Source organism: Leishmania mexicana, chromosome 11 (assembly GCF_000234665.1).
Source record: "Leishmania mexicana MHOM/GT/2001/U1103 complete genome, chromosome 11".
In the NCBI taxonomy this organism is placed as follows: domain Eukaryota; phylum Euglenozoa; class Kinetoplastea; order Trypanosomatida; family Trypanosomatidae; genus Leishmania; species Leishmania mexicana.
In genome coordinates, this window is record NC_018315.1 from 542,839 (window position 1) to 558,295 (window position 15,457).

General features: G+C 57.2%; 5 protein-coding genes across 5 annotated transcripts; all 5 read left to right on the forward strand.

Annotated features, from left to right (window-relative positions):
* Positions 1–822: 822 nt before the first annotated feature.
* Positions 823–2,724, forward strand: LMXM_11_1340 (conserved hypothetical protein; the record flags this gene model as incomplete). The annotated part of the gene is made up of 1 exon (XM_003873049.1): positions 823–2,724. One exon carries the CDS (start codon positions 823–825, stop codon positions 2,722–2,724), a length of 1,902 nt encoding a protein of 633 aa, XP_003873098.1.
* Positions 2,725–4,840: 2,116 nt separating this feature from the next.
* LMXM_11_1350 (conserved hypothetical protein) lies at positions 4,841–5,443 on the forward strand (the record flags this gene model as incomplete). Its single annotated transcript, XM_003873050.1, has 1 exon — positions 4,841–5,443. The coding sequence occupies one exon, from the start codon at positions 4,841–4,843 to the stop codon at positions 5,441–5,443; it is 603 nt and encodes a 200-aa protein (XP_003873099.1).
* A 788-nt stretch (positions 5,444–6,231) lies between these two features.
* Positions 6,232–7,542, forward strand: LMXM_11_1360 (conserved hypothetical protein; the record flags this gene model as incomplete). Its single annotated transcript, XM_003873051.1, has 1 exon — positions 6,232–7,542. The coding sequence occupies one exon, from the start codon at positions 6,232–6,234 to the stop codon at positions 7,540–7,542; it is 1,311 nt and encodes a 436-aa protein (XP_003873100.1).
* A 1,260-nt stretch (positions 7,543–8,802) lies between these two features.
* On the forward strand, positions 8,803–10,659 carry LMXM_11_1370 (conserved hypothetical protein; the record flags this gene model as incomplete). The annotated part of the gene is made up of 1 exon (XM_003873052.1): positions 8,803–10,659. The coding sequence occupies one exon, from the start codon at positions 8,803–8,805 to the stop codon at positions 10,657–10,659; it is 1,857 nt and encodes a 618-aa protein (XP_003873101.1).
* A 1,240-nt stretch (positions 10,660–11,899) lies between these two features.
* On the forward strand, positions 11,900–13,060 carry LMXM_11_1380 (conserved hypothetical protein; the record flags this gene model as incomplete). The annotated part of the gene is made up of 1 exon (XM_003873053.1): positions 11,900–13,060. One exon carries the CDS (start codon positions 11,900–11,902, stop codon positions 13,058–13,060), a length of 1,161 nt encoding a protein of 386 aa, XP_003873102.1.
* Positions 13,061–15,457: the final 2,397 nt, after the last annotated feature.

The following is a 15,457-nucleotide window of genomic DNA, read 5'->3' on the forward strand; positions in this document are numbered from 1 at the left end:
ATTTTGTGACGCGTGTGTATGCGTGAGTGTTTCTGTGTTGCGTGTCGTTGCTTGGTGTGTCTCGCCCCCTCCCTTCCTTTCTTCTTCGCCTCTCCCACCGCACTCCGCGCTTCAGCGCCAAATGTAAAGCAGGGCTCCTTCTCTTTCGGCTACTCTTTTTCTTTTGTTTGATGTAGTGGCTGTAGCCGGTACAGTCTGGACGTGTGCGCATGCGCGCGTGCTGGTGGACCGGCCCGCCGTAGTTTTGACCCTACGCAATCTCTCTCCTACCGTGAGGAGGCGAAAAAGGAAAATTCACAAAGGTGCCGTGGGGCTCGAGAACGTCCGTAGGAAGACGGGAGAACAAGATGGGATTTGCTATCTGCTTGTGCAGGTCTCAACCGGTCAACCATATTGCACATCTCCAGCGCTGACACACGCACCAATTTTGTTTGTCTGGTGCATCAGGGATGCTTTGGGCAGCGGCGGCATAGGCGACCCAATGCCCGGAACGGAATCGTTCACGCGGTTACATGACGGCGTCGACCATGGTCAGTCACGCCTGTTGCTCCGTCTTCAGTGCCGCTGTAGCTACTGCGATGCTCCAGTTGTCTCACCAAAAGACAGCACGAGAAAAAAAAAGCAATGTCCCCTGCCCCATCCTTTTCCCTCCTCTCGCCCCGCCTTGCACGCCGCTGACGGCGCAAAGCCTCTTTTTGCGCTTGTCCCATATCGCGCGCAGTGTTGGCCTCTCGTGCAGCCTCTGACAATCAAGCTCCATCATACCAATTTACGATCTCACTTTGTTTCGTCTCAGCTTCCACTTTGCCTCTTGTGGCTTTCATGGCACCCGACGCCACGGGTCTCCAACCTGGATGCGCATACCGCGTCGGCCTCCTGGAGTACACCCTGGAGAAGGCTTGGTTCTGCCAGTTTTGCGTTGGCATTTTGATCTGCGTCAACAATGGTGCTTGCTTCTGCTTTTCCATCTTCAGTCCGTTCTTGAAGGGCGAGGGTTTCAGGTACAGCCAGTTTGAGATCGATGCCGTCTCCACTGTCGGAGTCCTCCTCAGCTACTTTTCGATGCCGACTGGCTTCTTGTATGACCGCAAAGGCCCAACCGTCACGTTGCTCGTCGGAACAGCGCTCAACATCACAGGCTGGGCAGGCATGTACATGATTTTCAGCGATGTGCTCTCCCACAGCGCGGTTGTCATGGCGATCTTCTACGGTCTGTCGCAGCTCTCCGCAAGCTTCTATGAGACTAGCAGCATACTCACTAACTTGAGGTCCTTCTCCTGCTACCAAGGGCGCGTCATTCTGATTCAGAAGACCTTCATGGGTCTTGGCAGCTCCCTCGTGGCGCAGGTCTACATCGCCTTCTTTGAAAAGAACTTTCCCGGCATCGCGCCCTTCTTCATCTTTCTATTGTTGTACTCCGCCTTTGCGGGGACTTTGGGTGTGCTGTATTTGCATCTACCGACAACTGCGACGCGCTGTGTTGGCATCAACATCGAAGACGCCGACACTCGCGCTCGCGGTGGTGGCGAGCCGCGCATGTTCGCGCTCCCCTTCAACATCGGCACCTCCATCCTCTGCTTCAGTGTGACCTTCGTCTTACTCACCTCGCTTGTAGAAAACTACGTTCATCCCTTGAGGAATGAATGGCGCATGGCCATCGGGTTTGCCACGGTTGGCCTCTGCGCCTCCTTCACTGCCATGATCTTCGCCACACCGAACTACGAAGTGAACCGACGCCCCAGTGCAGGCGAAGCAGGCATCGGCGGCGTCGACGACGCGGTGCCAACCTTGGGGGCACCCGCGGTTGTCTTCCCGCCAACGGCAGCGACGGTCGGCAGTGTCGCTGCCATGGCCATGGAGGATGTCCGCTGCTCCACTGTGAAGGACAATCTTGACGCATGCGTTGTGTCGACGGTTGAGGCGGCTCCCCCTGATGGAGTGAAGGATCAATCGACGATCACAGCGATGCTTGACCCAGTCGTTCCAGAAGTACCGCCCGTGCGACCCAGTGTCGCAGGTGAAGACTTCCAGGAAGACGTTGGGACGCTAAACTATAAACCCTTGTGGGAAAACCTACGGCACCGCGAGCTGTGGTTACTGTGGTTTGTCTGCTTTGGGGCGTGGAGTGCCATGACGGTGGTGTCGTCTAACAGCACCCACATCTACCAAGCTATCGCACGCAGCTCCTTCTCTCTCACAGTCAACACCGTTTTTGTGTCGATCTACGGCGTGGCGAGCGCGGTGGGTCGCATCCTTGTCGGCGCTCTGTATCCACATATGGCACGGAGGCGAATCCACGTGGCAGCGCTGCTGCTGGTCGCACCGGTCCTGAATGCTGTCGGACTGCCGCTCTTCCTCATCTGCCCAGATCGTGTCCTGTTTGTGCCGTTTTTTGTGGTCGGCCTCGGCGTAGGTTTCTCGTGGGGGAGTACGGTACTCATCGTCACGTCCGTCTTCACCTCGTCGAACTGCGGCAAGCATTACAGCTTTCTCTATACTGCGGGCATGCTTTCACCGCTCATCTTCAATATGGCGCTCTTCGGCCCCGTGTACGATCATTACCAAGCAAAGCAGGGCCACGGAAAGGATGGCTTCTGCGAGGGCGTGATATGCATCACTGTGCCGTTGATAGTCTGCATGGTCGTGAACATATTTGCTCTGATGGCGGCATACGCGTTTTACAAGTCCATCACACGCGTCGCTAGACCGGTACCCACAGCTTAGCCGTGGGTAGTGGTATTAGTGACCTCGGTTGGACAACAGCCCCCACCCCTCTCCCTCACGGACAAAAAACAAACTCATACAAGCACAACATGCAGCAGTTTCGACTGAGACGAGCAAAGTACTCTTCCACCCGTGTGGTGCCAAGACGTTGTATTTCTTGTGTGTGTGTGTGTGCCTTTTCGCTGCTGCTGTGCGAAAGTGCTCTTTTACCTTCTGCATCCACCACACCAATCTTTCCCGTTACTGGCATCTGCAGCCTTACCGACGGCATCCCGATACGGCCCATGAAAGCGACAGGTAGAGGCAGGGGGGAGAGAGGAGTGCAAGTAACACGCAATGGTGTATCTGTTGAGACAACGAGTAATCTCAGGGGTCTGAGCAGATAAGGCTGCTTGCTTATATTCATCATATTTTTTTTCTACTCTTGTTGCCTACCGCGTGGCAGTCTCCCAGTCAGGCCTGCTTTTAGCCTTATTCGTTGACACGAGTGCCTTTTGTGTGTTAAACAGAGGTTGAAAAGAAAAGGGGCAGGCAGGCTTTCTCTCTCGAATCGCCCCCCAATGGACACTAGCCTCCCTCGGTTTCTTTTCAGCGTGCCCATTCTCTGCCATACAACAGGAGGTCAGTACTCCACTGCGAGCCGCCCCCTCCTCCTCCCTGGCCTGCTACACAGACCCCCCCCCCATCGTGTTGTGCGAAGCAGCCGTAGACGCACCTGCGCTACAGCAACGCGCCAGCCCAGCCATCGGAGAGAACGGCCCACTGCCCCCAACTCCACCCACCCCGCGCTCTACAGGTCGCCTCGCAGCCGCTTCCATCATGCTGCTCGCCGCCTCGTGCGTCGTCCGCGGGGTGGCCTCAGGCTCCCCGCACCACTGGGCCATTGAGGGTCGGGATGGGGGTGGGGTGCGTTCGAGTCGCGCGAGCACTCTTGCCTCATCATATGGATGGGTCATGCATGCTCACGCTGTCGCAGATCGCTCCGACGCCACGCCGTCCAGAAGCTGATCGCAGACGTCAGCAGGGGTCCATCGCTCTCACTGCGCTGCGTCGTAGGCATCTGACCTTCTGACGGCCAGACGCGGGTTCGGCATCGTCAGGGATAGGGGGGCTGCTTGGCTTCCTCGGTCAGAGAGTGCGGTGTGTCGACTGGGCGCTGGTGCCACGCTGACGTGCGGTCCCCGTTGACAGGAAGTTACGTACGACGCGACGGAAAAAAAAAGTACAAGTTGGGGGCAAGATAGCGGAAGCACCGGCAACTTACCCTGTGCCGGGTAAAGCCGGATGGGGCGCTTTATGGGCGCCAGATGTAAAATCGATTGAAACGGTAAGAGTCGTGTGCACAGCGAGTCGCATGCTTCGCCGTGACGCCACGTACACTGAGCCTCCGTCGAGTGTGCAGTTGCCGGCTCTCTCGGTCTCCGTTTTGAACGGCACGCTGATGCATATTTCATTTTCGGGTTTGACTTGATGTCTCACTGCTCAGGTCGTCACTCTCCATGCTTCTACCCACTTGTACCTCTCTGCGTTTGTGTTTCGTTGTTGTTGTGGTTCCCCTTGAACGCGCAAACATCGCGTCACGATCGGCCGCTCACATGGTCCCATGCACAACGTCGCACACATGACCGACACCCTTCAGCTATTGATTTTCGCGAGAGCACGAAGGCGCAGCAGCGACATTGGTGCAAAGCAGGATAGAGCAAGAACACAATACGAACACCTTGACGACACACTCTGCTCTGAGGCGCATCTGCAGTCGATTGCACGCGCGTGTACCTACGCCTTCGACTTTCTACCTATTCTCTGTTTCTGTCTTAAATCTCTGCCTTTTCTTTCGCTCTTCTTTTCCCGTGGGTTTTTTTCTTCACTTAGCCTTTTGCTTTCCTTGCCTTTCCTTGTTTTGTTGTTTATTTCTTTGGCATCCTTTGTGTGCGCCTAAACCGCTCCAACGCACCGCGAGCGTGCGCGTCCCTTTTTCGGTTTGTCGGTTAGCGTCTGCATGTATTTAACCTCTCTCGCGACCACGCACGGAAAACAGAATAAACGGCCGCGTTTGTGCCCCCAAAACGTCGCCACACTGGAACGTGTCCTCTTTTCACGAACGAGGCTCGAGTTTATGCGTAGGTCGGATGATGGGAAGGTAGATGTAGCCGTGCGGCGTTGTCGGGCGTGGAGCGCGCCTGCGGCACCGCTTAGCCACATCTGCGGAAGCCACAATGGCTCCTTCGTGCGGAGTGCCGCGGGAGCCATTGCGGGCGACCACACACACCTTCCACTACCGCCCACCATTTATCGCCTTTTCCCTACAAAGACAGTATTCGCTTCGGTGGACATTCCGTTTACCCCATCGCCAGGGGCCCCCTGCAATGGGGGCCGACAGGCACCATGCTCCCCACCGGCGGAGACGGAGACCCTCGAGGCTCTTAAGGCTGAGCTGCTAGCCGCAAAGAATCAGATAAGGTTGCTCAACACGGCAAGCGCACGATCTTTTCACAGCTACGCAGCACTCGAGGCCGAGAACGCAGAGCTGAGGGATGTCAGCCGGCGCCTGCGCGAGGCCAATGACGAGCTGAAAGCGCGCCTCGCACAGCGCAACGATGAGGTGAATGAGCAGCTGCATCTCATCTGTGACTTGGAAAAGAAGCTCGAAGAGTTTAGCTGCTTCAACACGGCAGCACACTTATCGGCGTGCAAATCTCTTAATGGTGGTTCGAAGTGACGGTTGCGCGGCGTGTGAGCACCCCGCACAGCTGTTGTGTGTATGCGTATCGGCGGGAAGGGCTTTGTAGTGTAGGGTTTCTGCGGGCGAAGAGTGAGGCGGATGTGATGGGACGGCAACGTTTTACCTCTCTGCATGCGTGTGGAAGCTGCTTTTGGTTTGATGTCGGAGTTTTCTCTTTTGCGCTTGCGTCTTGTATTACTTGGAGAATCGCCCTCAGCTCCTTTTCTCTAGCGGCGTGTGTGTGCGTATGTGTATACGTCTGTGTGTGCGTGCATGCATGTGTGTGGCTCAGTGGCACAGAACAACAGAACAGAAAGGTTTCTCTCCCCTCCCAAAAAAGACAAATTTGTGCTGTTATGGATGCAGAGACGCCTTTTCTTCCTATGCCGGTTGAGTACTAACACAATGGCTACACTGGAAATGCCACAGGGCGCATGTACTTGGAGGCCTTTTCGATCTACACACCCGACTCTTCAGGGAGGGGCACTCATGCATCAGGCGGGGTACTTCTTCGTGCTCTGTGCGCGTGATGATACCAAGAAAACAGCTGTGAGAGCTGTCCACGTCCACTGGCTTACCTTTCCACGTACCTACCTTGTCTCCTGTTCTTACTTGTTGACACACGTACACAACTACCGGCGTAGTGCGCGCTCTGCTGAGCGAATTTGGAAGCCTTCCCTCTTTTTCAGTGTGAGCTGCTGCCGTGCAGTTTAGCAAAGATGCGACGCGTTCCCAGATCGATCGCTTACTCCTCGACACCGGCTCGGTGCTTCGTGTTTGGAGCGATGTACGACAGTCGTTCATCGGGTGTGCACGATGCGGCGCCACGAGATGAGGTCGATTTCATGTACGAGGGACCACAACAGGTACTCCCGGGTGCGCACCCGCTGCCGCTTTTTCACCCGGAGAACTCTGTCACACGACCACCCGTATCCCCGTACCTGCCGTCTCCTCAGCGACCACACCCGTACTTCACCCACGAGCTACCGGAGCTGCCACATTTTCAGACAACGAGGCCGATCGTGTACACTGTAGGCACAATGAAGCAACGCATCGTGGCGCCGGTGTTCGATCTAGCGAACAACGTCACGCACACTCGCGAGTTGGACCCGTTCATATTCGGCTTTTACCCGGAAACAGAGGAGATGGCGAAAAACCTGAGCTACTGGCTCGTGCGCTGCCAGAACTTCTCCAGCAAGTGGGACTACGAGAACCGCGAGATTTGGCGAAAGGCCAAGAAGAACTGGCCGAACACTGGCATGGGCATGGCACGCGTTGGCGACCGCAAAAACCACGCCCACCCATGGGGAGCGCACTCAAAGCCGGTGAAGCCGTGGAACATGCTCATGCCAACAATGGATGTTAAGACATGGAGCAAGAGTAATCGCATGCTCGTCACGCTCAAGATGCTGCAGGGAAAACTGCAAATTGTGGAGCGTCTGACGCTGCCCGAGCCCACGCAGGAGGCGTACCTGCAGCTGTGCCGCACCATGGGGTGGGACGTGCGACACAAGGGCGGTGGCGCGCTGTTCATGGATGGCGGCTCGCGACTGACACCCAGCAGCGAGTACGATCGTGCGTTCTTCTTTGGTAGCTTTTTCAATGGGCGCAACAAGCTAGTCCGGCCGACGCTGTTGTGCGACGAGCCCTATGACTACAACCGCACCTCTTCCAAGGCGCGCACCAAAGGCCCGAAGGGCCAGAAGAACCCCATCCCGATCAACCGATTTAACGCCTACGACGCTCTCACCCACGACACTCTCATCATTACGGAGGGCGCACTAATGCAACTTGAAGATGAGATGTACACGCACAAGCTGACAATGCTGCCCCCGCACATCCGCGCGCAGTTGCCGGAGCGTGGATTTCTCGACAGCGAGGTCTTGGGTGACGTGCCGCCTGCACTGCAGACTGTTCAGATGGAGGCAGCGGCGCGTACGGAGGAGGCAGAGCAGGCAATGTACGCCCCATACTACGACAATCCATATCATCCATGGAAGGATGAGGGTGAGGCGTCATACGCCGTCGATGCTGTCGAAGGGACGGTGCAGCGCTACATCAAGTCTCGCAAGACGTCATGGGCGATGCTCTCGTAGGGAATCGCACATCAGGGATGTGGTTGACTGGGCTGGCGTCTGGTCTGCCGCTGCGTGACCGCTTACGGTCCTCGTACACGCTGTGTGCACGAACGGCCTTTTGCGACTCCAGCTGTGTCTGTCAAACACGCACGCATGCACACAAATCTCGCTGTGGTCTGACGAGCCGTCCATCTAAGGTGATGGTTGCTCGTGATTAGTGTTGTTGTGTTTTCTTCCTCTTACTGCGTCACATTTGCCTACCAACAAAGAAGGAGAAGCGCAGAACAGAAACATTATTGAGTGCGACGTGTTAACGCGGCGTCACGGTGGCGCCGCAGATTTCTGCGCGTCTGCTCGCCTACAGCGGGTGCGCTTTCCTCGTGAGACTCACATGCGTGAGCGCACCCGGTAGAAGCATGGAGGAGAAGAGATGCCTCGAACTCCGCGCGACTTGTACGCGGTTTGCCTGTGTGAGCGGGGGCTTGTTGGCGTCAGTGCGGAACCGTTGCTTTGGCGAAAACAATGAGTGGGAACATTAGCCAGCGTGCGATGTCTCTACTCAGGTGTCGGGGATTGCAGTCTGATGTCATTGTGAAACATCGACTGTCTTTTGAAGCAGCATGTCGTGGTGTTGTTTTGGCGCATTGCCCTGTCCCACATCTCCGTTCTCCCAGTGACTCTTTTAGCAACGGCATGGAGCGCGCGCGTGCCTGGCCGCCGCCGTAGCCTCTATCTCCCCGTTCTGCTGCGGCAGAAAAAGAAAAGGTAACGGCAGAAAAAGCGCTGTGGAGCTCAACCGTATGGACATTGCTCTTGCGTACTGAAACGAGAAGCGAAGCACCGGACCATGTGTGCGCCGGTTTGCCTTCCTGTTTCCCCTGACACGAAAAAAAGACAAGAAGACGCAAGAGTTGCTTTTTTTCTCTGGGCGATTTGATCTTGCGTTATGTGGCTTGCACGCGAAGAGGCACGCGGCGTGAGCTGGCGTGCGCACGGAGGATCGACTGAAAGTCACACCAACTCGTTCGCTGTACTTGCAAGTGTAGGGTATATGCGCGACATCGAGGTTTGTCGTTGCCCCAGAACTCCAGCCGTCCTCGTTTCGCTTCTCTAGCACTTGCTCTGGACGGCGCGTTGTCGGCATTCGCATCGGTGCGTCTCTCTACTGTTGAACTGTTCCCGTTCTGCCCTCCACTTCGTTGTCCCTTCCATCTCTCTAGGTGTGTTTCCGTGGTTTGCATCTTCGATCAGCGGGAATCCCTTCTGCGACCTTTACCCATGAAAGCGTTGGGGCGCGGCCCCATTACGCGCCTGGCCAACACGGCCGCCCCCGGTGGATCGGCAGCTCCCGGTGCAGTCTACAGCCGCGGCGACTGGAACGTAGGCCGCGACGTGAGTGCCGAGGAGCGACGGTGCGGGATCCTCACACGCTTTTGCACGCTGTCTGCTAACGCACCACGCGAAGGGGCATCGCCGGCGTGCGAACTGGCTCCGCTGGAAGCCGTGATCCGCGTCCAGTCCACGGATGCACACGTGACAGAGGTGGACGCGGACGGAGGCGGCGCCTTTCTTGAGAAGGCACCGAAAGGGCGTTGGCGGAAGATATCTCGTTCAAAGACGATGCTGGTGGAGGACACGGCAACACCATTTAGCAACCCCGAAAAGAGTTTCTCGCCGCGCGTGCAGAGCTACGGCGAGTACGTGCGGCGGATCGGGAAGCTTCCGGAAGGGTGGCCACTTCTTCGCTTTGCGATGTTTCGTGACGGGTACTCACTCGACTCGGTGCGCCACCGTCTGCGCTACGAAATCGGGGTCCCACGCGACGGGGTCTACCTTCACGAGCCGCCTGGCGGCTCTTTCGCAGCCATAACCCAGTTTGGCGTTGCCGTCGGAGTGACGCGCGAGCAGCTGCCTCACGCGTCGCGGCACTACAACGTGCATGCGCTTATCTTTGATGACCGCAGCTACCACGCTCTCGACGAGCTGCCACGCATCTCTGTCGCTCCACAGGCGTATCTGCACCGCATTCTCCTGCGATGTGTCTCTGGAGACGAAGCAGCCGTCGCGCAACGCCTACGACACCTCAGCTCCAACGGTTTCGTCAACTACTTTGGGCTGGAGAGCTTTGGGATCGGCAGTAACACCCTCTTCGATATGGCTGCCCTCGCCTCCCGCAGGGAGCCCCATCGGTCAGTCGGCGCGTATCTTCAAACGCTCGCCGAGTGCAGCCCCTTGCACCACCAGGCGTACCTGTCCTACGCAAATGCGGAGGAGAGTACTGTTGCAGGGGCGGTGGCAGAGTGGCTGCGCGTGTGCGAGCGTGCTAAATTGTCCAAGGAGACACGCGAGCTCCTGCGAAAGCTCCACTGCTACCACCTTTCGCAATGTCATCCGAGCGACGCGAAGACCACATCGATGGAGGATGTATGGGGGGCGTGCCCCATCATACATCGCACCGAGCAAAGCGCTGCTGCCTTTGTATGGAACGCCATGGCGTCGCAGCGGCTCTTGTCATTTGGCAGTCGGCCAGTGAAGGGGGATTTGGTCAGGCGCAGCGGCGACCACGGTGCCATGGAGGTTGCAGAGGTCGCGAGCGACGCGGATGCCTCACAGTACACCATCGAGGACGTTGTGTTACCCATTCCATGTGGACGCACCAGTGGTGCGGAGCTGCGGTACCCGACTCACAGCGTTAATGAGGAATTCTTCACACAGTTTGCAAAGAAACACAGCCTCTCCTTTCTCTTCAACGCCGGCGTAGACTCGACACCGAAGGCTCCGGCTACGCGGGGGTCCTACCGCCGTCTGGTGGGTCGACCACGCAACCTGCAGGCGGCGGTTTTGCGGGATCCTTCCTCTTGTGCGGCCCTCAAAAGCGATCTGTTTCTCTTGCAGGAGCATCAGCCGACGGAAGGTTGGTCGCTCGACTACGGGCGGCGCGTGCGTGAGCCGTCGAACTTCAATGTCTCGGAACGGTTTCGCGAGCGGATGAGCTGCATTCGGAAGCGCCGGGCAGGTGAACACTCCGTCGCACTCGCTTTCGTGCTTCCCGCGGGATCGTCGCCATGGGTAGCGCTGCGCGAGGCGTTTCACATGCACTACGGCACATTTCACGACTTGTACGGGGTGAGCTAAGATTTGCTGCTCAGATCAAGCGTCAGCACTCTGAAGTGCGGCGCTGACTCTCACGCACGGACTGGAGTTTTTCTCTGTGCACCTGGCACATTTTTCAACACTACTAACGCACCGTTACCTGTGCTCCAGTTCGCTGCCACACTTTGCTTCTCCTTTCCTTTGGAGGCGCGTGACAGCGTGGCGGTAGCAACGCAGCACTAACCGACAAACTCACAAAAAAAACAAAGAAGAAGAGAGAAACTCATGCCGGCTCTTTTCTTCCCGTCCACGGTCCTTTCCTCGACGTTTTTGCATCGGTAATCACTGCACCTGCTGCAGCTTGACCTCCTGACTGTGTGCACCACAAGGTCCTTCCACCATCACGAGGGCGCCCACTGACGCGATGCACGCCGCCCGTGGTTGATGTCCATGCCACTCCCCTTGAGTCCCACGCCACAAAACGCCTTTCCTGCCTTCCACCTGTGTCCCCACCCCCTCCTCCTCGCCTCCAACGACCCTTCTCTCTCTTCTTGACAATGGACCTTTCTGTCCTCGATGATGGGCCGCCTGGCTGATTGGACCGCACGGCCGCCGAGCACGTAAAGGCAAACTTGAGGAGGCCATCAAATGAGTTCTGACGACGAGCATCGACGGCACTTCTGTGTCTCCCTCACGAATCTTCATGTGAAACTGGAGACCGTCGGCGGCGTTACGTACCCGCACCACATTTTTGGAAGTAACATGGGGCTGCGAAACGAAGAGGGCGAGCTGCTGCTTCCTGGTGCCAACGGAGAGGTCCATCTAAAGGAGGGCGGCCGCTACACCGTCGAGCATGTGCTACCGAAGTAGCGACTTTCAGTAACGAAAGAAACAGACATTGCTGTGCTTATCCGCACCGGGGCGTTGGAACTTGCCTTTCCCGTGTGTCTCTCTACCCAGGCTGGTCCTTGCCCACGCCGTGGCTCCCAGCATTGGAGGAGGAGTGAACACAGAACACGCCAGATACGCCGCTGTCTTCTTCTTTGCTGCTGCATGACGCTGAGCGATGTATCCATGTCAATCGTGCTCTTTTTCGGCAGTGGACACGCTTCAGACAATCGCCGGCTTCTCTTGTGAAATGAACCGTTTTGTGTGTGCCCTCCTCCCATATCTTTCTGATTCCCAATAACGGCCACAGCTCACCTGCCCAGCCATACGTCGTCTCTACGCACGGAACACACATCCACCTCGTCTCGCTACCTCTCTTCACCAGCGCAGCCCAATGGTGCAGCCGGAGCAACATATCGTCTACGCCATTCACGAGTATGCGATCCCCGGCAGCGGTTTTTTGCCGCTCAAGGCAGGGGACGTCCTGCACGTTGATGAGGCCGACGCAAGTGGTTGGTGGCTTGGCACAAACCTCCGCGGGCAAAAAGGCGTCTTTCCATCCACATACACGCTCCCCTATGTCTTTCCCCCTCCCGCGGAGGACATTCTGCGAGACATGCGGCTGATTCTTCTGGGCCACCGGTTTGGGGTGGATGTGGCCAGTGGAGCGCCCCTTCCGCTGCTTGAGCGCTTTGAGGGACACGTGCGCGATGACGATACGCCCCCGCCACCGCTTGCGTGTTTGCGCACGAACATGGATGAGCGCCTTCTCGGCCGCGAAGCGGCGCGCGCGCGAGTGATGGAGCTGCTCTCTCAGTTAATAGGGGCCCGTGCATGCGAGCATGAGGTGCGAGCGAAGGCTGCGCAAGCTTTCGCGGCCCAGCAGCAACAGGTGGCAGAACGCCAAGCCGGCCTGAGGGAAAGGTTCGCGTCACTGGAGGCGTCGCTGTGTACACTTGCGGGATGCAAGACGGCGCTGCTGCAAGCGTGCATCGTCCCGACCTTCAGGTGGTACGAGCAGTTCCATAACCTGTCTGTGGTAGCGGCCCCGTCGTTGGATTCGCTTTCCTCTGAGGGGGCATGGCGTTCCTCTCTCCAGGATGTGAAACATGTAGTGAAGCGGCAAGAGGAGGAGCTGACCCGCCTATCCACGAGCTGTGCGCACCAGGAGGATGTCTTTGCACGGGCCTCGTCGTCGCTGCAAACGCGCATTGATTGGCGGGACGGAAATGTCGCTCGCATGCTGGCTTACTGGGCGGACAAGGCAAACACCGTGAAGACCGCATACACGGCCGCCAAGGTGGAGCGCGACGCTGCCGAGGCGAGGCTTCAGCTGGAGGCCGTGCAACTTCGCCATCGTCTGGAAGAGGGTCGCGAGCGATTTGTGGAAACAAGAGAGCAGTACCGACAGTTTAAGCGGTGCGCGGAGGAAATTGCCGTGGCGCTGCAGCGCAAAGACTCACTTGACCACCTGTCGCGTCAGATCGCCGGAGCTGACGCCGCCATTGCGAGGCATCAAGAAAGGCAACGCCCTCACCCGGCTGCTGTGGCATAGAAAGATGGGGTCATCTGAAGGCAGAAACTTGACTTCCTGTGGTCTATTACATGATAGATGCAGTCGGGCAACTTGACCATATAGAAGGAGAGGAAGCTCAATCCAGAATCACTTCTTACATCCTTTGGAGGGACACCAAGAGAGAACAATCGACAGGCCAAAACTCGGCATGCATGACATCTCGTCGGCGCTCGCTTTTTCCTCTTTGTAGAGGCTGTCGCTTAGTCCTCCGCTCCTGCTCTTTTATGTTCGACATGCGGTCCCTCAGTGTGCTCCCTGATCATCACCCCATTTACCTGGCTCTCCTTCGTGTGCGCTCATTCAAAACACACTGTAACCCGTCTGTTGTGGAAGGGGGGGGACCTCATCGCACATTTATGCACATAAGCCCACAGACATCAGGACGGTGGTTTCCCGAATCACTCCGCGGAGGTTCGACCAATCACCTTTAAAAAAGCATCCCTTCGTGGATGTTTATCACCGAGGGGTGGATGCCCAAGCGCATACCCGGCAGGGAGGAGTGGTGCCGTTCTTCTCTATCCTAGGCGCACTTGGGAGCTTGCTGCAGTGTACACCCGAGGAGGCAAGCGCTTTTTGCATCTTTTCCTATAGCCACAACACCGGGAGCAGTGCAGCTGCGGAGAAACCCTCCTTTCAAAAACCGGTGCAGCAAAGGCCGTTCCCGACGTTGAACCCGAGGATATCATGTATGTTGGAATCATACGCGACAGCGCTGCTCATGAAGCGCGCTTTGTCCATTCTCAAGGACACTGGAGACCACAGGTCCTATCGCGGTCGTCACCCGCGCTGATGTGACCGCGACTGCACTCAAAGGGGGTGGTTTTCTTCACGAGCGAGCGTTCAAGGTCACAGTTATGTGGAGAGCGAGCTGGGTGATGTTTTCATGCGCGCTCCACACAAGCACCACGTCGACGTGACGTTGCTCTGCAACGCCCTCGCCAAAGATGGGTGCGTCCGCGCAGAACCCCTCTCCAAGAAGGACGTCGTTTGGGTTTCTCTCGAGTAGTTGGTTCGGTGGTGCCGTGAAGGGAGAGGGCTGCGACACCGTCTATCACGATGCACGGTACCCTATCCTCGGGGCACCTCTTGGCCCACCAACAGGAACCCCCCTGCTCGCAAGGGTGACTTTTGACAGACGCTGGGGCGCTGTGGCTCATGCGGGACGTGTTACTGCTACATTCGTCCTCATGTGCGGTGGCTCGGCGATGAGGCGATTAGTTGTCTTCGTGTGTGGCACGCAGCTGCGCAGGCAGCGTTGGCGCCTCTTTGCGCTTGCCTTTTTGGTGGCGTGCCCCTCAGTGAGCTGATCGGGTTTCGTATTGCTGGCGGTGCGTGAAAAGCACGCGTCATCAATGGGCTCGTGTGCAGCGCATGGATGTGAAAGCCTTCAGCTGGCACTGGTGCCGAGACCGGTGCGAGGCAACGATCTGCTTATCGGCTCATGGGTTGGTGTGTGCGCCTGTGTTCTCCATGCCTCTGCTCTCCATGGCTCTCACCGCCTGAGGCACCCAGATGAAGCTCTTCGCTTCTGCTGTGAGTGTGTTGTCTGTGGTGCCTGCTATTCATCACAGCTGCTCTTCACATGCCTAGCAGCTGCCGAAAGCTTGCTCGCGACACGGGAATGACGGATGTGACTTTTTATTGTGGCACCAGCGCTGCTCCGAGACCTTCCTGGCCCACTCTCTTCTCTTCGTGGCGTTCGGTGCCCTCGTGGTTGTGTCTGCTCGATCTCCCACACCACTCTGGATATGCTTGGCTGCCCTGTTCTGTGTGTCTGCGTGCAGTTGCCTCTGTGACAGGATTGAGCATCCTCTGGATCAACCACTGCACCACCGCGCTAGCTGCCCTGCGTGTTCTCTGTGCTTAGCCTGCTGGTGTATTTGTGTGTATTTAGTTGTTTGCGTTGCTACTGCGCTGTGTGCGGACGTGTGTGGTGTAGGACAGTGATGGTGATGGTTGTGGTTGTGTTGCTGTTATCCCTTAGTGTGTGTGGTCTATTAAAGGTTGTTGTGTGCGTGTGTTATGGTACGGGTACGGGTACGGGTACGGGTACGGGTACGGGTACGGGTACGGGTACGGGTACGGGTACGGGTACGGGTACGGGTACGGGTACGGGTACGGGTACGGGTACGGGTACGGGTACGGGTACGGGTACGGGTTAGGGTTAGGGTTAGGGTTAGGGTTAGGGTTAGGGTTAGGGTTAGGGTTAGGGTTAGGGTTAGGGTTAGGGTTAGGGTTAGGGTTAGGGTTAGGGTTAGGGTTAGGGTTAGGGTTAGGGTTAGGGTTAGGGTTAGGGTTAGGGTTAGGGTTAGGGTTAGGGTTAGGGTTAGGGTTAGGGTTAGGGTTAGGGTTAGGGTTAGGGTTAGGGTTAGGGTT